The 22,244-nt window shown below is 49.4% G+C and overlaps 1 protein-coding gene across 1 annotated transcript in view; it reads right to left on the bottom strand.

The window, feature by feature from the left end:
* Window positions 1–11,608: 11,608 nt before the first annotated feature.
* GARS1 (glycyl-tRNA synthetase 1) overlaps window positions 11,609–22,244 on the bottom strand; it is a 48,806-nt gene continuing 38,170 nt past the window's right edge. The window contains exons 13-17 of the mRNA XM_056118108.1: window positions 20,844–20,929; window positions 18,637–18,746; window positions 14,782–14,875; window positions 14,022–14,212; window positions 11,609–12,272 (exon numbers count right to left, since the gene is read on the bottom strand). Of these exons, the coding sequence (XP_055974083.1) occupies window positions 12,147–12,272; window positions 14,022–14,212; window positions 14,782–14,875; window positions 18,637–18,746; window positions 20,844–20,929 (607 nt within the window). The 3' untranslated portion in view covers window positions 11,609–12,146. The remainder of the gene's footprint in view (window positions 12,273–14,021; window positions 14,213–14,781; window positions 14,876–18,636; window positions 18,747–20,843; window positions 20,930–22,244) is intronic.

The following is a 22,244-nucleotide window of genomic DNA, read 5'->3' as shown; positions in this document are numbered from 1 at the left end:
ATTGGGGGTAGACATCACAAACCACCGTCCCATAGCAAAATCAACATATCAAAAGCTCAAGGGAGGGAAATACCTCCTAGGAGTGTTTCTCCTCTCCTTAGTCCAATAACTTAATTAACATCTTAATTAACATCTTAATTCTACTTCTTTCTAATTTTAGTCATTTTGTATGGACACAGGAGGAGATACATTAAGCTTGTAGGATGGATCTCCTGGGGACATCTCGCTATAGATCTCAGACTACAGTGCTCAGACCAGATTAGTCTTTCCTAACCCTAGCAGGGTCCTATCCCAGTTATTACTTTTTGGATCATGACAGAATTTGTCCATGACCCTGCTCTTAACTTATAGTCAAGTATTATGGTTCTTTGGCCTGGTCCATTTCGATGCCAGGGTAGCTGACAGCTTGCACTGGGTTCATCCAGTCCCTCATCGGGACCCTGCTTTTGGGGTGCTAGGAAGAAGGGGCAACTGAGGCTTAAGTCGAGAGAACAGATGCCCAGGGGTGAATATCATTTAAAGTCAATTAATTCCCAAGTTACAAAAGCATAGCATTAACTGTCTTCTTGTGTCCATACGAAAAGGACATATGCAAAGGACTTAAGGAAAAGAGAAAAGCAATATGTACAAGTAACAGAGCACAAAGAAAGAGGTTACAAATAAACACAGAGGAGTGGGAGCACTGTGATGGGAGTAACCCAATAAACCTAAGTTCCCTGTGGCAAGGCAGAAAGGACAAACCAATATTATCCTACAGAATCTCAGGGCACAGCTCAGTGGCGCCTTGTCTGTGTGAAGCTGTGAGTTCAACGCCTGCCACGGCCCTCCACTGGGGAGTGTGACCCCAACGCTCGCATGAGGAACCCCGCTCCAGATGTGTGCAAAGATTATGGCTTCACTGTGAGCCTCTTCCACGGAGCTCAGCTGCGTCTCACCTGGATGCTTGTTCCTAAAAGACCTTCACGTCCATTTCTTAGGTGGTGGCATCACATACCATGCCACTCAGGATGCTCTCAGTTGGGTGCTGAGGGCATTACTCATTGGTGCTGGGGGATCATGATGCTAGAGATCCACGCCAGGTCCCCAAGACACTGCTCGCACTCTGCTCCTTAAATAATCCTCTTGGGCCCCAGGGCCTTGGAAGAGCTTCTCTGCCTCACACGCTTCTCAGAAGCTTCCATTTTGAAAAGGATTTTTCCATTTATTACTATAGTTAATATTCTTAAAACCTACTAATAATCTCAAAACTCAGTTACGACCGCAAGGTTACTGAAGCAGGCGGGTAGATGGGGGCTGGTGATGAGCTCTTGGGATGTAATAAAGCCAGGATGAGATTTGAAGGAGTTACTGTCACCAGTTACAGTCACCAGCCCCATGCAGCCAAAAGCATTATTCCCAAATCCACAGTGTGGCCAAGACTGCAGGGGAGGCCTGAATGGCCCCTGGAGAGAAGCTGCAGCAGGAAAGATGGGTTGTGATAAGGACGTGAAGGGGGACGCCAAAAGTTTCAAGCACTTCTCTTTGACCACTTCATGGCAATGGGTCTAATCTAGGAAGAAAAGCCCATGTGGGGCAAGACATAGAAAACCAGCTTTGCAGAAATGAGTCAGAAAGAAAGGGACAGACATAGAAAGATTGCATTCATCTGGGGAGCATAAAGTAACAAAATAGGAGACTAACATCCAAGAATAGCCGAGATAAGTACCAGGATGTTGACTCCATGGCTTGGAGGCCAGCTGCACACGCTAGGGGAAAAGGCAGCTCAGACAGAGAAGGGCGCACCAAATAAAGGGTGTTTGGAGGATCATCCCAGCATGGGAGATGCATGCTGAAAGTAGACTATAGACTGAACATGATTGCCACTCAATGCCTCTTTTGCAAACCACAGCACCCAAAAGGAGAGAGAGAACAAAAGAGAATGCCCTGCCACAGAGGCAGGGTGGGATGGTGGGGGGATGGGGGGTGGGAAGGATACTGGGATCAGTGGTGGTGGAGAATGGGCACTGGTGGAGGGATGGGTACTCGATCGTTGTAGAACTGAAATCCAAGCACAAAAATCTGTAAGTCTACAACTGTACCTCACTAATAAAAAATTAAAAAAAAAAACAGCTTTGCAAAGGCATGCAGCGTCTCTGGGCGTGGCTTGATCTCCACCCCAGATGTGTGCTCTTGGACCTGTCTTTCCTTAGCTGTTGGACTACGGCTTCAGGGTTTTGGTAAGAAACCAGGTGGAACGGGGCTGGCTTGGGCAGGAAGGTGGTAAGTGATAGATTTGAGAGCCCTGTCCGGTGCAGGGACAGAGATGAGTAAAGTGAATGAAATAGGAGAAATTTATTGAGATGCACTCCGGGACGGAACTCCACAAACCTTGGGTGAGGCTAGGGCAAAGCTGCGCCCTAGGAAAGACTAAGGGGCCTCTTAAGTTTTCTTGGGTGGGAAAAGGGAAGAAGGGAACAAAGACCAGGGGAACCGGTATGCTTGTGATGTAGATGTAGGCAGGTAGATAGGGAAAGGCTCTCTGCAATGAAACAAAGTCTCATAGAAGAAGAATTCTAGGACCAACCCACCCTATGCACACAGAGAATAAAGATTTGATAAGACCATCCCCAGACCCTGAAGATATGGGCCTCCTCCCCATGAAATTCCTCCTTTCCGAGAACCCCCTTTCAATCCGGTTGACTCCAGCGACCCAGCCCCAAGGAGATTCCAGAAGATTCCGAGTCAGAAGGATCTATAAGAACCAGCTCGAGAGCCCACTTGGCGCTCTCTCCACCCTCGGAGAAGCCCGAGTTCCCTCTGGACGCATTACTCTCTCTCTCTTATCTGATCTGCTTATCCCTTTCTCTCCCTCTCCAAAAGCCTCCAAATAAAACCTGTTACTTCACTGCTCGTCTACTCCTGAAATTCTTTTCTGTGAGCGAGACAAGAACCCCAGAAACCCCGGGTAAGGCTTGGGACTGGTCTCTCCTTTCCTGCAAAGAGCAAATTCTCGCCCCAGCTTGAGTCCGTGCTCCCCGAGCAATCGGGTGGCGGGGATTAACCCCGGTGCCGAGAAGATCAAGCGGACTTCAGGTGTGGCTTGACGGCCACCTTGTGGGGCTGGCGGGGCTTAGGCCCGTGCCGAGCAGGTGCTCACTGCAGACTTTACCGGTCCTAACCTACCCAGGGTCCCGGGTGGCAGAGGCGGGTGGGGAGAAAGTGACCATCTTTCTCCTCCCCACTTCACATAAGTCACCCGTGGGGCCCACCGACATCACTTGGTCTGGCCTGTCATCTGCAGGGGCTGGATGTGAGGAAGTAGGGAGTGCAGCCTGGTGGCTTCCATGGTCAGGTGGGCCATTAAGTCCTGTCTCCCGTGCAGGGGGCAGGGTGATCTCTGACTTTGGAGATGTCTCTATTTCACCGGCCATTGGGTCAGAGCAAACCTCACAGTAGGCAGTTGCCTGGCACTGGGCACCCAATGAAGGTGGGGTGCAGGCTTGTGTGAGGGCAGGGGGCTCAGAAATCAGGCTCATGGGTGTGTTGGTTGGCAGGTTTGCTTCAGGATTCTTTTTCCGAATAAAGGAAGGTCTGATCGCAATGCTGGAAAGAACGTTAAAAGTTTTTATAACATCTGTCAGTGTTTTTTGGTTTTCTTCCCACAGTCTCATTGTGCTTCATCTGCTTATCAGTGAACTCACACTCACACACAGAACAGTGGGTTTTGATGAACCAAAACAGGCTTTAATTAGCCTAAATGGTTTTAGTTAGCATAACTGCTGCTGTGCTAATTGTTAGTGATTAAGTTTGAAGACTTGACAAAAGCAGGTCCTGACTGGAACAACTCTACTGGAAGGGAGTGGAAGTTGCTTCTCCATTAAGGTTTGAGTGTTAAGAAGGAGGTAAGGGGTTGGAGAGAGAGGACAGCCTGCCCCTGACAGCGGGTGAGGCACTTGCCTTCAACATCTAACCTGGGGTTGGTCACCCAGACGGCCTCCCTGAGTCCAATATGCATGATCCCTGAACACAGAGTGGGAATAAGCCTCAATGCTGCTGCATGGGGTCTCCAAACAAAAACAAATCAAAAAAAGAGGAAGGAAGAACTCTGGCTCTGCTCAGCCTCAGCTCAGAAAAAAGCCCATGAGGTAGATCTTGGGTCATATCCAGCGGCTTAGAGATGAAGGGAAGAATACAGGAGCCCCAAATCAGGCTGGATGAATCTGAATGAAACTGTCCTGCAGACCTCCTTCTCCTCCTTCCTGTCTTAAAAAAATTAAGATATTTCTCTTCCTTCCTCCCTCCCTCCCTCCCTCCCTCCCTTCCTCCCTCTTTCCTTCTTTTTGGTGGATCACACCAGTGATGCTCCAGGGTCACTCCTGGCTCTGCACACAGAAATCACTCCTGGAGGGGCTTGGAGGACTATATGGGATGCTGGGGTTTGAACCAGGGTTGGCCACATGCAAGGCAAACGCCGTCCCCACTGCACACCCTCCCCTTGCTCCAACCCGAAGGTTGCGATTTCTTTAATGGCACAGAACCTTCAGTGTTAGGTTATACAAATGAGAGGCATCACTAGCTGTCGGGGCAAAGTCAGGTTCTCATGTGACCTCCAAATTGAGCCTTTCAGGGTTGTCATACTTGCCATCAGCAGGAGATGATGTGGGGTAGGAAAATGACTACCGGCCCAGAATCCAACATCAACCCAAAGAAAGAAGTCTGGCCAAGGCCTGCGGCCTCCCACTCAGCCAGCTGAGAGGTGTGAAAGAAAGACAATGACTCAGCTGATTCATGGACACTCACCAAACCATTCCATTCAAACCGCCTTCAGCAAAGGCCGAGCCCCCAAGGCGAGCAGCAGAGGGAACAAGTGACTAAAGTCCAGTTTTCCCCTCTCAAAGCCAGGCCCTTAGCTCATAGATCTTTTATAAGCCTCTGGGCCATTGCCACAGCCCTAGCTGTGCTGACTTCTCTGAGACATATTTTCAATTCACTACCTGTGCCAGAAATATTTCTTTGTGGTGCCTAAGTGGCTTGGGTACATCTCCGTGTCAAGGCAAAAAGAAATGTGCTGAAAGAATCTTCTGGTACCAAGTAAAGATTATGAGCCTTGTGGTGGTAAATACCCCAAGTAGGTAAATGTTAAACCATGTTATAGTTTATAATATTTATACACTATAAACACAGGGAGAGAAGCACAGTCTAGACCAGCAAGGGAGAGAAGAGACGAAGGAGAAGGAGCAATTAGCTGGAGAAGGCTGTAAACCAAAATAGGGGCGGAGTGTAGAAATGGGTGCAGTCTTTTTAAAAAGTTTGTTTTGGGGCCACACCCAGCGATGCTCAGGGGTTACTCCTGGCTCTGCACTCACGAATCACTCCTGGCTGTGCTCAGGGAACCATACAGAATAGCAGTGATTGAAGCTAGGTTGGCCGTGTGCAAGGCAGACGCCCTACCCCGCTGTACTATGGCTTCAGTCCCAGGGCGCAGTGTCCTGTGGGGGTTTACCAGTTGTCTCTTGCCGCCTCTTAGGCAGCCACACCCTCAGACATGCGCCATTTCTCTGGGACTAATTTAGGACAGATAAAACAAGGATTTCCAGCCAGGCTGACCGGCTGCTTTTACCAACTCCAAAGGGTAGGGAAGAAGGAAGGTGTTGAGATGATATATAAGTGGCCTTTTCTGATATCAACAAACTTTTGAACTTTGTGACAGGTGATTAAGTATGGCTCCTGAGGACAGTGACAAGGGCAGGAATGGTTGGAACGCTCCCCCAGGCTCCACCCCAGACAGCCTGAGCAGCCTGTCCTGTCAGTCACATCAACTGCACGTCCTAACTGGGAGACTCCCAGAATGTGGTTTTCCTCAGGCGTGAGGCTGAGGGTCCTGGAGGACTATTCTTTTTTAATTAAAACAATTTTTTTAAATTTATTTTTTAATTGAAGAGCCATGACTTACAAAGTTACTGATAGTTGTATTTTAGGAAACAATTCAACACCGCTTCCTCCACCAGTATCAATGTCTCTCCGCCAGTGTTCACAGATTCCCTCCCGATCCCATTCTCCACTCCATCCCTGCCTGTCACCTTGACAGGCACATAACAAAGTTACAAAGTTTCAGTGGTTGCTGCTTGGATTTCATGTTTTCAGTTCTGTTGAATTTGTGTTTTGGGTATAAGGCTGTACCCCTCACTCACATCACTGGCATGACTGAAGCCCTGATGCCTGTTCACCCATTACTTCTCATTCTCTTCTCCCCTCCTTTGATTACTTTCCTTCTCTGTCCTTCCCCTCTCCAAACACCGGGGTCAAGAGTGATCTAGGCATCCTTTTACCACAGTACATTTCCTCATCCAGTGTTCTATGTCCCACCGATAAGCGAGACCATCCTGTGTTTGTCTTTCTTCTTCTGGCTTACTTCACTCAACAGGGTATCTTCCCATTCTGACCATGTTATTCTTTCTACACATTTTCTTTCAGTACTGGGGATGTTCCCCTGACCCTGAAAGAGTCTCCAAAATGGCATTGGGAAGGATGAGAGGCTGCTAAAATCTCTGGGCTGGGACAAAGGGAGACGTTACTTGAGCCCTCTCGAGCAAATTGATGAACAACGGGACGACAGTGATACAGGGCTACTGGGGATGTTCAGGCTCTCACACACGCGAGGTACACCCTTTACCACTGAGTTATGTCCTGAGCTTTTTGCACATCTCTTTCTAAAGGAAAGTTTTCCATCCCACTGCTACAAAGCTGTCCTTCCCACGTCACCTCGTCACTAATCATGAAGGGAGGTGATGAGGAATGAGCATGGTGAGGGATCACCACGGACTGCAGTGATTCTGTCCCCACCCTGCTAGTCAAAGGGCTCGGCGTCACTTCCCTTTTATGTAAAGGAGCAACAATGAATTTTCATTTTGGTGAGGGCTGAGAGAGGAATCTTAGAATATATTCTGGTGCAGGGAACATGCAATAAATGTTCTCCCCAAGGAGAACATGTGCGCTGTGAATGACCTCATTGATATTTGATGACAGGAAGTAGGCTGGGTTAGGGGCCGGAGAGGACTCAATCCACCAACACCATTCAGGGAAGCTCTAACATTGCTGGGATTTGTGAGGGCACATTACCATGGAAATGATGCCTGCTAAATGAATCTTTTCTGGAAACGTCAGTGGTCAGTTTAGACTACCTGATGTCTGTCTTCAGAAGAGTCTTTGCTCAGCAACTGTCACTGTAGTGAGGTGTGAGGGATTGTCCAGGCTTCACTCAGGCACATTGGAGCCATGGGTCTCCTACAAAGCTTTCAGAAAGTGCTGATGTCTGGACTCATCTTTAGAGAAAATGATTAAAATGGTGTGAGGATGGGCCCAGACATGAGTGGGAGGGGGGGGTCAGGGAACTGGGGTCATACTCAGTGGTTCTCAGGGCTTACTCCTGTCTCTGTCCTCAGGGATCACTCATGGTGGGGCTTAAGGGACCCTATGGGGTGCCGGGGATTGACCCTGCAAGCACCCTACCCGCTGTCCCGTCTCTCTTCGTCCCAAGACATAAGTATTTTGAAAGCTCAAGTGACTTGAATGTGTTTACCCAGGGTTGAGAACCAGCCACCACTCTCGCATCTCTGACTGCTTCAAATTCTTTTAAAAGGGAAAGAAAGATGGCGGCCGCACGGGAGCCTTGTGGAAAGCAGGTCTGAGCCGGGGCTGGCAGGAGCGGCAGGGACCTCATGGGAAGGGGGGCTTTGTGGGCCGTCCCCCATGCCCCACCGAGGTCGCCAGCTGCCCCCCACGAGCGGCTCTCCGGCACGGCCATGGCCCCGGAGGCACAAGGACTTAGCACAGAGAACCAGCCGCTTGGAGCAGAAAAGCAAATGGACTTGTGTTGAACCGTGCCACCAAGCCTGCCCGGAGGGGAAAGGGCGTTGACCGGCCCGCCCGCTCCTCTCTGGAAAGAAAGATGGCGGCTGCACGGGAGCCTTGTGGAAAGCAGGTCTGAGCCGGGGCTGGTGGGAGCGGCAGGGACCTCATGGGAAGGGGGGCTTTGTGGGCCGTCCCCCACGCCCCACCGAGGTCGCCAGCTGCCCCCCACGAGCAGCTCTCCGGCATGGCCACGACTCCAGGGCACAGAAACCAATCTCTTAACTAGCTAACTTTTAATAGAAATTCTTCCAGGGTCAATAAGTAAAATAGCAGAAATTCAAATCCGCGCGGCCGCTATTGCGGCCGCGCGACATCATTTTATTCTTAAACCAAGTTGTAGAAAGCAAATCATTTCACAACGCTGTTTCAGCATGTCTGATTGTGGGGGGTGGGTCGTAAACTCTAAACAATAATTGTGCATCTTCTATCGAAATAATCTATCTAGTCAAATTAGATAGATTATTAACTAGAACTTATCTGCCTCACAAGAACTGGGAGGGGTGGGAGGTGGGGGTCTATTGGGGTTTGGGGTTAAAAATGAGTATTGGTAAAGGGAAATGTGTTTGGTATCTACATGACTGAGACCTAAACCCGAAAGCTCTGTAACTTTTCCCACAGTGATTCAATAAATAAATAAATTATAAAAAAAAAAAAAACCAAATTCTTTTAAAAATATACAGAAGAGACTTCCAGCCACTGAGCTGAGAGATGTGATGTCCCCAAGCAGGAGCTCTGGTCATGGGCTGCTTCTCTCAGACTCCTCCTGGCAAAGCACCCAAACTACACCCTAATTTCCTGAGGAGACATTGATTCCATCCCTAATGTTTTAATACAATTGCCCCCTAACCAAGAATCATCGGAGAGGCAATAAGAGGTGAACTTTGAGGAAGAGCAACATTACTCAGCTATTCACTTACCGAATCAAGTAAATTTCATTTTGCTGTTGACCAAGGGCCAAAGACCTGCCTCAAACAAAAGCAAAGATGCAGGAGCAAGTGTCTCTAGTATGACAACTGCTGGTAAAGCCGTCCCTGTCTGCCCCATCCAGAGATGAATGTCTTCCCTGCTTTCAGGAGGCGAATTTCACTACAGGTATATTGAGAGTGTGCACACTTTCGTGGCATTCCGTTCTCTCATGAATAGATTCCACAGGCTAAGATGGTCATTCTCAACATACACACACACACACACACAGAAAGAGAGAGAGAGAGAGAGAGAGAGAGAGAGAGAGAGAGAGAGAGAGAGAGAGAGAGAGAAGAGAAAGAGACAGAGAGAACAGCGAATCAAGAACAGAGTGAATGTATTTCAAGTTATTTGTCAAATACTTTTATGTTGTCACAAGAAACTTGGAACCTGACATTTCTAGTACCATCTTGTCAGCTCACTTCTGTGTTTATAGGCGTTTGATAGTGAATTTTTCCCCCCTGGAAAAATTCTTGCACACTCAGCATTTTACTGTTATAAACTACCAAGCCGTGGGATTTTCTTTTGTCGAGTAAAATAGTTTTATTGAGGAAGCATGACAGAGGAGAGGAGAGGGAACCCCTTCAAAGAGGTGAATGATGCACCCCAAGCTGTGCAGTGGGAGAGCTGGGGTGGAGTGTGTGGGCGTCTGAGACACAGGGAAGTTCCAGACTCCAGCTGCAGTCAGACCCTGACCATCTCTCTCAGCACGATTTGCTCTCTTTGATAGAATATCTGAGATGACTGCTGGACTAGAGCCGTTACTGACTGGATTCCACGGGATGTCAAAAGATCACGTGGCCACCCATCTACGAGATGGTCAGACTTCTTCGCCAAGACCCTGAACAATCAGTTTGAGGCTCTTCATGTTCCTGGAGCGAGCAGACGCCATTGGGCTACACTAGCATGCGACAGGGACAAATGGAGACGTTACTGGTGCCTGCTCGAGCAAATATATGAGTAATGGGATGTCAAGTGATCAAGTGATAGAATATCTGAATTCCAAAAAGACGCTTCAAAGAATCTCTTTGCTGTTCTGGTTGTTGGTGTTTTGGGCCAACCCCCGCTGTGTTCAGGGTTTATTTCTGGCTCTGTACTCAGGGGTCACTCCTGGTGATACTCAAGGATCCACCGAAGTGCTGGGGGTTGAGTCCAGGTCAGCAACATAGAAGGCAGTGCCCTGCCCCTGGTCTCTGCTTCCAAGAATCTCGACTGCGGTGTCATCTCAGACATCCCGTGGAACCCAGTGAGACCCGGGCCCTTCCCCACCATCTTTGTAACCCCTTTTGGTGCTGTGGTGCCAGGAGAGGCATTCCGGAGTGCAGGGCTTGCTCACATCTGCTTGTGGGGTGCCAGGGATCCCACTTCTTTGTTGTGGCACCAGTTTCCCCAAGGGCAGTATCCCCTGGGTTCCAGTGAGCACACGGGTCAGCCCAGGGCCCAGCTACTGGCAGGCAGGGGCTTTCCCTCACAGCGGACCTCATTGACATGCTTGTGGAGGCTGAAGAAGAGAACCTGAGGCACAGCACTACACATTCAGTGCCTTCTAGCTGGCGTGCATGTGTGTGCGGGTACATGCATACATGTCTGGGTGCATCTGTGTGGGCATGTGAATGTGTGCCTGTGGGTGCATGCATGTGTGTGCAGGCATGTGCATGTGTGAGCATGTGGATGTGTGCATGTAGATTCATGCACGTGTATGGGGTGCGTGCATGTGTGTGCACATGCATACTTGTGTGTGGGCATATGAATGCATGCACATGGTTGCAAGCACGCGTGGGGGTATTCACATGCATGTATGCGTGTGGGCACACAGGTGGGCACATGTGCCTGTGGCATGTGAATCTGTGCACGTGGGTTCGTGTGTGTACAGAGGTGCGTGCATGTTTGTGTGCAGGCAAGTGCATGCAGGTGCACGCACGCCTGGCAGTGCACATACAATACTCCGATGCGAAGAGGCTGTTTTAGCAGCTCTTCACTGCTTGTGCTCAGAGTCGAGCAAACATGAGAGCTGTGCCACCGGCCCATCTCTCCACTTCAGAGCCAGGGAATCGTCTCGAAGGAGTCAGAAATGGCAGAGTGGGAGAGCTGAGCACGGCGGGGCCGGGTTTGCAGAATGAATATTGAGTACCTAAGTCATGAGAAATGCGTTCTCCAGTGACGAGTGAGACAGCAGCTCTTGATGACCTGAGAGCAGGCAAAGCCCATGCCAGCTCAGGCCCCGTCCTGTGTAAAGGGTGGAGCTGCCGGACTGTGGAGTTATACTTGCAGAATGGAAGTAACTTTTAGGAAATAAGCCTAGAAGTCAAGACAACACTCTCCCCTCACCAGGTGAGGACTCTAGGGTGCACAAAAATAAAGCTGGATTAGAATTTGGAAATGGAAAAAAAAGAAATTCCTAGAAAATAATAACTGCTTATTGCCAATCCAACTCCTTTGGAATTTGGGATTGGGGAGGGGTCCGTCCAGTGGTGCTCAGGGTCTACTCCCTGGTTTGTGCTCAGATTCACCCCTGCTGGGGTTCAGGGGACCCTATAGGGTGCTGGGATCAGCCATGCGCAAGGCAAACCTGCTATACAATCTCCCCACCCCCCAGTTCCTTGTAATTTAACAAGACATGCTTTGACGGCACCAGGCAGAAGAGAAACAGCTTTAGGAAAAGATTTTCTTCCCAAGAGGTTTTATTTAAAAATTCAAGATCCATCCAACACGTATTAACACCTTGTCTGTGTGGTGCTAGAGGAGGCGACTCTGGAGGTGAGAGCCAGCAAAAGGTTCAACTGTGCCTCCTCCTGCTCCTCACTCCAGTCAGGCCAGTCCCCACCCCCCAGAAGCCTGCTTCACTCCGCTTAGAGAACGTGATCTCTTCAGCGTCTGCACAGAGCAAGAGGGAAATAGGATAAACAAGACCACAGACAGAAAATAAGAGGCTGCTGGGGGCTGGACCTCGGTGGTGGTTGGAAATACTCTGAAAAAACACAGAGCGTCGTTGAAATGAGTGGTATGCCCCAAAGGGGACAATCTGCAATCTGCAAGGGCGCCCCAATAAAGCTGCTAATTATAACGAATCATGCACGTGTAGCATTCGGGCCAGGAATGTGTCTGCTTAGAGGGGAGGGAGACAAGCACACGCGTCACAAGGCTGTTTCGAATTCCTTCAGCTTTAATTGTGGGGTGCGAGCGGGCGGCCACTGAGGGGAGGCAGCGCCTGGGAGCGCCCACCGTGCGTCTGGCGTGAGGTGGACGTGGCGAGGGACGTGTCTCCTTGGCCGCAGGTGGGCACGACGCTGTCTTCACTCTTCCAGGGTTTCCTTCTTCCCAGTCTCCTGCCCTTCGAAGAGCGGGTACCTGGCCTCCACGTCAGCCCACGTGAGGGTGCCGTTGGCCAGGTCTCGGACCATGCCCGGCAGCTCCGAGACCTGAGGGGGGAAACAAGACCCTGATCAACCAACTGGAGGCAACGGGCGGAGAAGCTGCATCCTCCCACTCACGCCCACCCCAGTGAAGGTCCTGAGAGAACTGCCCATGCCTCCCTCACAGCCCGGCCCATGCTCTGCTCCCCGTCGGAAAGCAGCCCTGGAGAATGTGATTCGCCCACCAAGCTCTCCCAGTCACACCCAGGTTTCTTATCACCACAGGAGCGGCCAGGCCTCAGCACTGAAAGGAACATGGCCGACTGTGGAGACCCCAGACATTGATGACTCAATGTTGGCTGCCACGTGAAAATTGTCCTTAGGCTGCGGTGTGCCCCAGAATTGTCCAGAGGTTCTATGCGAACTGTTGCCCCCCCCTAAACTCCCTCCCCACCTCAACAGGAACTTTGTGATACTATGTCTGAGGGGGGGTCCACTGTGTCTGAGGGGGTCCACTGTGTCTGAGCAGGTCCACTGTGTGTGAGGGAGTCTACTGAGTCTGAGGGCATTCACTTTGTCTGAGGGGTCCATTGTGCCTGAGGGGGTCCGCTGTGTCTGAGGGGGCTCACTGTGTCTGAGGGGGGTCCACTGTGTCTGAGCAGGTCCACTGTGCATGAGGGGGGCCATTGTGTCTGAGGGCGTCCACTGTGTTTGAGGGGTCCATTGTGTCTGAGGGGGTCCACTGTGTCTGAGGGGGTCCAGAGCAGAAAGCACTGAGCTGACAAGCAACCAGCTGGCACTACTGAGGGGCCCAGGACACTGGAGTCCGGGTCAGCTCCCACCAGCAGTGTAGAAAGAGAAGCCAAAGCCTGTGACTTCCGAATCAGAGCAGAAACGGACGTATACATCAGGATAGAAACTGCTTGGGGAAAAGCAACCATTTACTCTGCTTCCTCCATTACTCTGCAGTAAACTGAGCACACAGCAGACATGTTGAATAAAAGACGGCACTGGTGTAACAGTACAGCGAGTATAGTGGGCAGGGCATCCCAGATGGTCCCCCAAGTCTGCCGGGAGTGATTCCTGGGCGCAGAGCGGGGGTAAGCCCTGAGCACCACTGGGTGTGGCCCCAAAACAAAGAAAGCAAACAGCATAAAACTGGCCAAAATTCATAAACAAGTCAGGCGCCACCTGTCAACTCAAGAGACTTCGCTTCTTATTCTGGGGACACCGCAGCAGTGCTCAGGAGACCATATGTGGTACTGGGGATCTCACTGGGGGTGGCGTGTGCAAGGTGACCGAAGGCTCCTGCCTCTCTGGCCCCACGAGCCCTCTCTGCCCCCTCACCTTCACTACTCCCCCATCTCCATGATTCCTTCCCTGTGAAGTAAGGCTGCTGGCACATTACCCACTGCTCTGAACTAATGCAGAGGAGCTTTGACTTCACGCAGAAACACAAACATGAAAATGTCAGAAGCCTTTGAATCCTGCCAATAAAAACTATGGCAACTACCACCTGGGATCAGAGCGTTCCTGCCCAAATAAACAAACAACTACAAAAGCAAACTGCTGGAGAAGGAGTCAGCCCGGGCTACCACATATTAGAGCTGCATTCATAGATATTTTCAAAATTAAACCACAGGGATTTGGGAATCGATGCTCTGTGTGATACAAGCTGGATTAAAATTTGAAAAAAAAAAAAAGAAAAAAGAAAGGAAGAGAGAGTGTGAAAAAACCAAGGAAGGAAGGGAAGCCTAAATCCATCCAAACCCCAGCACTCAGGGTATAGGATCAAGACGCCAAGAGGGGCCGTACCTCGGCTCTGATCTGCCGCATGGAGTCCCGGTCGCGCAGGGTGGCGGTGTGAGGGGTCTTGTTCACGGTGTCAAAGTCGATGGTGATGCCGAAGGCCACCCCGATCTCATCCGTCCTGGCGTAGCGTCTCCCGATGGACCCCGAGGAGTCGTCGACTTTGTGGGAGACGCCGTTCCTGGTGAGGGCGTCGGCTGGGGAGGCAGAGGGAGGGAGTGAGGAACCAGACCCCGCAGACACACAGGGTGCTCAGGGCACCTCGAGGTGGTCTCACCTGCTTAGGAAACTTGAGGGACAAAGGGTGGTAAACTACGGTGGCAAGAAACAGAAAATCGCCCCCGTTTCACAAGGCCCTGGCTAGAGCCCCCACAACTGACCCCACTGCAGGTGGGGGGAGAAAGTTCCCCGCAGGCCCAGAGCCCTTCCTGGCTTCGTCCCGTCCCCCGCCAACAATGCCTCAAGCCACTCAAGGACCTGTCCCTCTTCCCAAACTTGAGGGTGCCCCAAGGGACCTTCCTGGGCCCTGGGCCCATTAAGTGGCTTCAAGTTCACTGGGTTGGTCCCAGGAGAGGAAAGCACTGAGGTCAGTCAGGGAGGGAAACGGCCCGAGCAAGCAACTGCACCCCAGAAAGGCAGAAGCGAACATCTCGGCCACTCCTTCTTGCTCTAGGAATATTTACCAGGGGAAAATAATGGCCCATTTCCTACGACCCAGCTGCTCGCCAGCGTTCCCATGGAGATGCCCCCAATCGGATTTACTTACACAGTTCCCGGACGAAGGGCATGAACTCCTGGTTCTGACTCAGTGGAAGGACAGAGCATTTGAATGGAGCTACGACGGCCGGGAAACTGAAGAACTAAATGGTTTAAAGGAGAGAGCGAGACTAGCACGTCAGCTTATGAAGATCTAAACGTTAGGTCTTCGCTATCAAAATACCAGAAAACATGATTTGGAAAGCAGTATGTATGTCAAAAGAGAAAAGACAGGATAACCAGAGCAGAATGAGAACGCTGTATTTCAGCTCTGATTTCAGCTCTGACTACAGATCAACACAGAAATCTCTCTCTCTCTCCCTCCCTCCCTCCCTCCCTCTCAGCTTCTCAACTGAAACCATCTGCACTGCTTACTTCAGAGGTATGTGACGATCAATGAAATGGCACAGAAGCATTCTGAAAGCTACACAGAGAACAAAAATTATTTTAGCATTACATAAAAGCCTCCCTTCTTTCTGAAGACCCTTTAAAGCACCTCTCCCAAATTCGTCGAATAACGTGTCAGTACCAAGCAAAGAATTCCGATGCCTCTGGGCCCCTCAGCATAGCAGAAGGATCTCTGAGGTGACCAAGTGAGAGAGAAGTCTGATGATCGCATGTCTACAGACCACAGACTTCAAAGCAAAACTGTTCTGGGGTTGTTTTTATTTATTTTGGGGGTCACTCCTGGTGATGCTCTGGGCTTACTCCTGGCTCTGCACTCTTCTTCTGGAGGTACTTGTGGGGACCATACGGGAAGTCGGAGACTGAACCTGCTTCGGCCATGTGCAAGGCAAGCACCCTACCCACTGTCCTAATTCTCTGGCTCAGATGTTCTGTATTTTTATATGGAAAATTACAGCCCTCTGAAACTGCTCCTGAAATGAGGCGCAGAATTATTCAGAAATAAAACAGATATGCTGTGGAAAGCAAAGCCAGTCTGCCTGGGTGGAGAGACAACTGCACATCTGAGCATCTTCTTCGTACGCAGGAAGCCCAGGTTCGATTTCCAATACCGCACGGTCCCCTGCTCTGAGCCATGCTAGGTGTGGCACCCCCAAAAGACAGAATTTCTTTTTTTTTTTTTTTTTTTTTGCTACAGATTCCAAATTAACCCCTCAAAAGCCAAACTGAGTTTAAACATCAGGTACGAGTAAACCCGAGGCCCAGCCCAGAGGGCTGCCTGAAGGGAACAATCCGCACCTTCTCTTCCAGCTTGTTCTATTGAGCACAAGACTCGAGACCTGCCTTTACAGGAAAACAACATTCATCATCTCGCCGGCAATGTTTTAATACCAAAGTTGCATGAAAACAAATTAAGGAGCAACGTGCTGATGATACAGAGACAACTTCTGGTCTCCCCAAATCAAATCTCTCCTCCTGATGGGAATCTCTATGCAACCCTACAAAAATTCTATTGAAAATTTTACCAGGCTACACCAATGGCTAAGATCCACTGCTTCACGACTGAGATCCACAGAAACGCCAAATTGCCAAACACTTCAGGTACACTGCAGTTTTTTGTCTGAAAACCCCAGGCTTCTCAGAGTGGGGGTGGGTGACTCCCCACAGACCCTGCCCCTGTACTTCTGGAAGGCTCAGCAGCCACACCCATGTTCCACCACCGCCACCCGTAAGCTCAATGCCCAGTTACATAATCTGGATTTTTCTGGAGAGGCATCTTCAAACTCTGTAATACCAACATCCCAGCAGGAGCACACCAGATTAACGCGCTGTAACGAAGAAGCCAGCCAAGCTCGACTAACAGAAACAATGCAGAAGGCTCACTAGCAGCACAGCCTAGTCAACCCTTACATAAAGACCTAATGACCCCATGGTAAGATAAAACAATTTTCACAAATTTTCTTTTACTGAAGTTTTTTTTTTTTTTTAAGCATTCCATTAGCCATTTAGTCACTGTAACTGTTGTCCCGTTGTTCACTGATTTGCTTGAGCGGGTCCAGTAACGTCTTCATTGTGAGACTTGTTGTTACTGTGTTTGGCATATCGAATATGTCACGGGTAGCTTGCCAGGCTTTGCCGTGCGGGTGAGATACTCTCAGTAGCTTGCCGGGCTCTCTCAGAGGGGCGGAAGAATCGAACCCGGGTCACCCAGGTTGGCGGTGTGCAAGGCAAACACCCTACCTGCAAGCAATATAAATTATTCTGGGCCTGCTACAGGGGCAGACTTGAGGGGTGGTTGGGAAAATGAGGACAATGGGGGAGGGAAGGTGACAGTGGTGGTAGGATTGGGGATGGAATATTGAATGCCTGTCACAAATTACCACGAACAACTTTGTAAACCATGGTGTTTAAATAAAGTGGAAAAAATAGTAAAAAAAAAAACCCAACAGCACAAAACAATTTTTATAATAAACAGGGTCTAGAGAGATAATACAGTAGGTAGTACCCTGAGCCCTGGTAGGAGTAATTCCTGAGTGCAGTGCCAGGAGTCAGCCCTGAGCACTGCCGGGTATGACCCCAAAACAAAACAAATCCTAAAAACAAAAAAAACAAGGAAAAGCTTAAAACCAACTTGACAACTATAAACAGTCCTGGGTTACACGTGCTGCTGACATGTGCAGACTGCACAGTTCTACGTGCTGTGCTGCTCGAGAAGTACCCGGACTCCGCAGAAGGCCTGATGTCTGGTCCAGGTCCTTACTGTCTGCAGAAGGCACAGCTAATCCTTAAATTTCAAGAAATAATGGTGCAACTTTAGGGCAGGGATGAAAATAATAGTCTTATACTACATGTTACCAAATCATGTCAGACTTTTAAAAGCAGTAGCACCAAGCAGCCTGCTCATTCTGTGAGGTTAAACGCCAAGAAAGAACTGCAGAGTGGGGCCGGTGAGATAGTACAGTAGGCAGGGCACCTGCCATGCAAGTGAGGTGACCCGGAATCCCATACGGTCCCGCAGACACTGCCAGAAGGAATTCTGGGGTACAGAGCCAGGTGTAGCCCTTGGGCAACCCTAGGTGTGGACCCCAAACCAAAATTAAAAACAAAAAATTGCAGTGCGACGTGCAATGACGGGCCCATCACACTCTGCTTTGGAACAGCCACGAACTCAAACTTTTAATCTGTTTGCCGTGACCTTTCCTTTCCGGCCTTTCTTCTGTTTGCTTTTCCTAGAAATCCAGCCTGAAACTATTTCTGTGGGCAGAGGCTTATGAATAAGCAAGACGAAGTAATAAAGAGTGAGGAGATGAAGCAGAAGTCAAAGGACAGAGATGATGAGACATCAGAAAGGCAGGAAAAGAAAAGTTCGGAGGAGCTGAACACTATTTTTTTTTAATCAGGTGTCTGTTTTCAGCAATACACGAGTCTAGGAAAGGCTGTATCCCAAATATGTTAATGTTGACCTCCCCAAGAGGATCGTGGAGAGAATACAGACAGTGGGTCTCAAACCTAACGAATCCATCAGTGTATCTCTGAGGACAGGCCTAGGAGTCTCTGTCTTTACTTTAGAACCGTCTCAACCATTTTACGCAATCTGACATGGTCCTCTCTACTGCTTTACTGGTGCACAGACACAATTTTCTGGTCTGGCCACATTCTAGAAGCCATCTCTTCACTCCCAACTTTCTGCAAACCTGAGAGCACCTTTCTCTCTTCCTAGTGATGTTCCACAGACAGTGCCTGCACAGGCGGCAAGGAGGACAAAGGCACCAAGATGAACAGCACGCCCTTGCGCTGAAGCAGGATCCTCAACAGTGCTTTTCCTCATCCGCAGGCCAGCAGAAGTGAGTGCTGACCCTGCCGGCACATGGCAACACTGACCCCGGTCACTCTGGGGTCTGACTACTGCCTGTCAGCAGAGACTGAGACGTTCTTCTCTGGCAGGGGACGGGCTACTCACCGTTCTCTGCTCATCCCCCTCTCGGACGTGGAAAGTGTGCTCAAACACCGTGTACATGATCCTGCCCAGGCCGAAGGAGGGCTCGATGACATTTGGGACGACTTCTTCCACTGTAAGAGACAGCAACTCAGTAATGTTTTCAGCACCAACACAAGGCACTTCCTACCAACACTCTATCTGCATTTTATCTCTATTACTTTTTTGGGGTTTTTTTTTGGGGGGGGCACACCTGGCAGGGCTCAGGGGACCATATGGGGTGCTGGGGATCGAACTAAGGTCAGCTGCATGCCAAACAACTGCCCTGCCTGCTGTACTATTACTCTAACCCTTCACTCCCTATTTCTGTCTTCATTTTTGATAGATTCTGAGCCATCCTGCACATCAGAGCAAGAAATCATAACACTCCTGAAAAACAATTTTCTAGCAGTGGAGAACCTTGAAAAAAAAAGAAAAAAAGAAAAAGTGAAGTAAAGGTCAATGACAAAATTTAATTAACTCATTTCTACAGCACAAGAATAAAAGCAGAGCTGCTTTTAACAGTCACTACGTATTTTCTCTCACCTGCTCTGCCTACCTCTACCCAGAAAGCAGAAAACTTGATCTTTTGTTTGCTTGGGGCCCCAAACCCCAAAATGAACAAAACCGCTACCCCCCAAAACAACCTGCCAGACACCGTCCAGGTCTCAGGTAACTGATGTGAACCCTGGAGAGTTGACGCTTTAAGGGAAACGAGACCAACCAGACCCTGGCACTCACGTATGTGAGGCTGTTCCTTTTGTCCATCCTGAGGATTTTGCTAATAATGCTAATGACAGTTCAGAAACAGAACCAAGGCACGATCTGCCGCTCCTTGCAGGGCATCTAAACAATCAAGTGCGGCTCTGGACCAGATGCCAGTACAGCGGCTACAAAGCCCCGGCGTGTGGCAAAGGCCCCTTCGCCCACTCCTGCCTCTGCTCCTACCCTTCCTGCTTTTCACTGCCAGCTCCAAGCAGCAAGCCAAGCCCAGTGGGGAAGGCGGCTGCTGCAGCCGCCCCTGGCCGGCTTCCGTCTGGCCAGAGCCGACTGCAGGCACGCTTCACAGACGCTTGAAACACTCCACAACGCAAAGAATTTGCTCTACAAACAGCAATCATTCACTTGGCTTTCAAAAAAGCACGCCAGAACCTGGCTTTCTGCCATAATACATTACCAGGAGGGGTTCAAGCTCAGCGAAAGGATTCAGAAGGAGGAAGTTGCGGGTCGGGGGACCACACTCATTTGTGGTGTGCAGAAAGGGATACCGCGAGGGAAGGGGTGATGTCCAGTGGAGACAAACCCTTTGACTCTGACCAAAGAACTGAGGGGCCAAGCCAGGGGTGAGGAAGAAAGAGGGCGGGAGGGCTTAACGGACCACAGTGGAGGGTACTGGCATCTTGGTGGTGGGTCTGGTAGGGTAATACTATCCCCCCTAAAACATGTACACGTTTACACTCATATGCACCAATGTGACCTCAATTTAAAAATAAAACAAAAAGGGATGAATGGTCACCAAGTCACTGTTCAGTGTGTTCATCTGTTCAATCAAAGGCGAAAAGGAGAAAGTTCTGTTTACCACTCAAGAAGCAAAAAACAATTACTTCCTAAATGTGGGGGAAAAAATCAGAATTTTTAAAAGTCAGACACAGAATTCATGTGCACTTCCTACCACAGGAAATAAAAATGTGGCATTATCCATTACTCATCGGGATGAGTGCAGTTACGTTTCAAAAAGAAAAGGGCCAAGATAATGCCTCACACACAGCCTCGACGTTGTTAGGTCTGCGGCATTAAGACTCACTTTCACCTTCAGATTTGCTGCAAAAGCCAAGTTACAGGGTCCCAGGGGAGGGCCCAGCGGCTGAAGCGCCCATCCTGCCAGCTGAGGCTGGGGGCACCAAGCAGTCCTGGGGAACCACCAGGAGCAGACATGTGGCCGCGGTATGGCCAGGCATATGCGAGCACTGCGGGTGGAGGGCAACCCCAGCAAGCCTGGGTGAGCACGGGAAATGACATGGGGGACCCCACTGCTCCCAGCAAGCACACTGACAAGCCAGCCACACCCAGGTGTGACACCCCCGCCCCCAAAGCACAGCAAGGCAGCCAGAGGGAGGGAGGGAGGGAAGGGGCTCAGTCTGACAGATACTTCAGGGGTAATGATGCTCCCTTCGTTATTTGCACACATTTACCATGTAATGTTTTCGAGAATCTCTTCACACTGACCATGTCTCGGGTTAACTGAAACGTTTTCCCTTCAGTTTCAATGGTGAATTCACTACAAAGAAAGGAAACGTTACACATTAGTTCACACGTCTTTTCCTTTAATGCCTGTATGACAAGAGCTGTACAGGCTGCCGAACTGCTTCACTTCAAGTATGATAACTGCAGTCAGATTTAAACTATTTTACGCAGAAGGCCAAATTAAGTGTTAGTCTAACAATTACACCAAACAATATTTTGGGAGATATCCCAAGATAAAACTCTTTTCCTTAAATTGGGGCCAGAGAGACAGTATAAAGGGCAAGGTGCTTGCACTTTACGTGACTTACCTGGGTTCGATCCTTGAGCACCACCAGGTGCAGCCCCTCCCCCCCAAAAAAATAAAAAAAAAAATTGTCAAGTAGTTTAATGACCAATTCTTTTGGTTTTAAGAACAAGATAAGACCTCAAATTTGCATTTAAAAAAATTCCAGCTTTAGAATAATCACAATACATGTATCAGAAATAGGCCTGCTGGAAAACTGAACGGACTATGCGTTAATCCACGCCATCATGTCTGCCCGGAGGGGAAAGGGGTGTTGCTCCCTTCCGCCCTCCCCCCCTCTGGAGAGAAAGATGGCGCCGCCTGGGAGCCTTGTGGAGAGCAGGTATGAGCCGGGGGCGATGGGGCGACTAAAACCTCACGGGAAGGGGGGCGTTATGGCCGGTCCTTCACGCCCTACCGAGTTCATCAGTTGCCCCCCACGAGCGGCTCTCCGGCACGGCCATGGCTCCAGAGCACAGAAACCAATCTCTTAATTATCTGACTCTCAGCAGAAATACTTCCAGAGTTAATAAGTAAAATAGCAGAAATCCAAAACCATTTGGACATCTTTTAATTCTTGAACCCAGCTGTAGAAAGCAAATCATTTCACAATGCCTTTTCAGCATGTCTGATTTGGGGGTGTAAACTCTAAATAATAATGGTGCATCTTTTATCAAAACAATGAATCTAGTCAAAGTAGATAGAGTGTTAACTAAAATTCATCTGCCCCACAGGCATTGGGGGGTGTGGGGGGTGGGGGTTTATTGGGGTTCTTCGTGGCGAAAAATAAGTATTGGTAAAGGGAAATGTGTTTGATATTTGTATGACCGAGACCTAAACCTGAAAGCTTTGTAACTTTTCCCACAGTGATTCAATAAATAAATAAATTATTAAAAAAAAAAAAAAGAAATAGGCCTGCTGGCAAAAGACTACTTCTATTGTTTCAAGACATATAAAAAAAATTCCCATTATTGTCCTAACAAATAGAAACAATGATCAGTTTGTCATCAGAATGCAATTTGATTTTTCTATTTTTTTTTTGTGCTCACAGGGATTGAACCCGGGA

Source organism: Sorex fumeus, unplaced genomic scaffold (genome assembly GCF_029834395.1).
Source record: "Sorex fumeus unplaced genomic scaffold, SorFum_2.1 ptg000037l, whole genome shotgun sequence".
In the NCBI taxonomy this organism is placed as follows: Eukaryota; Metazoa; Chordata; class Mammalia; order Eulipotyphla; family Soricidae; genus Sorex; species Sorex fumeus.
This window is presented reverse-complemented; position numbering and strand designations above follow the sequence as displayed.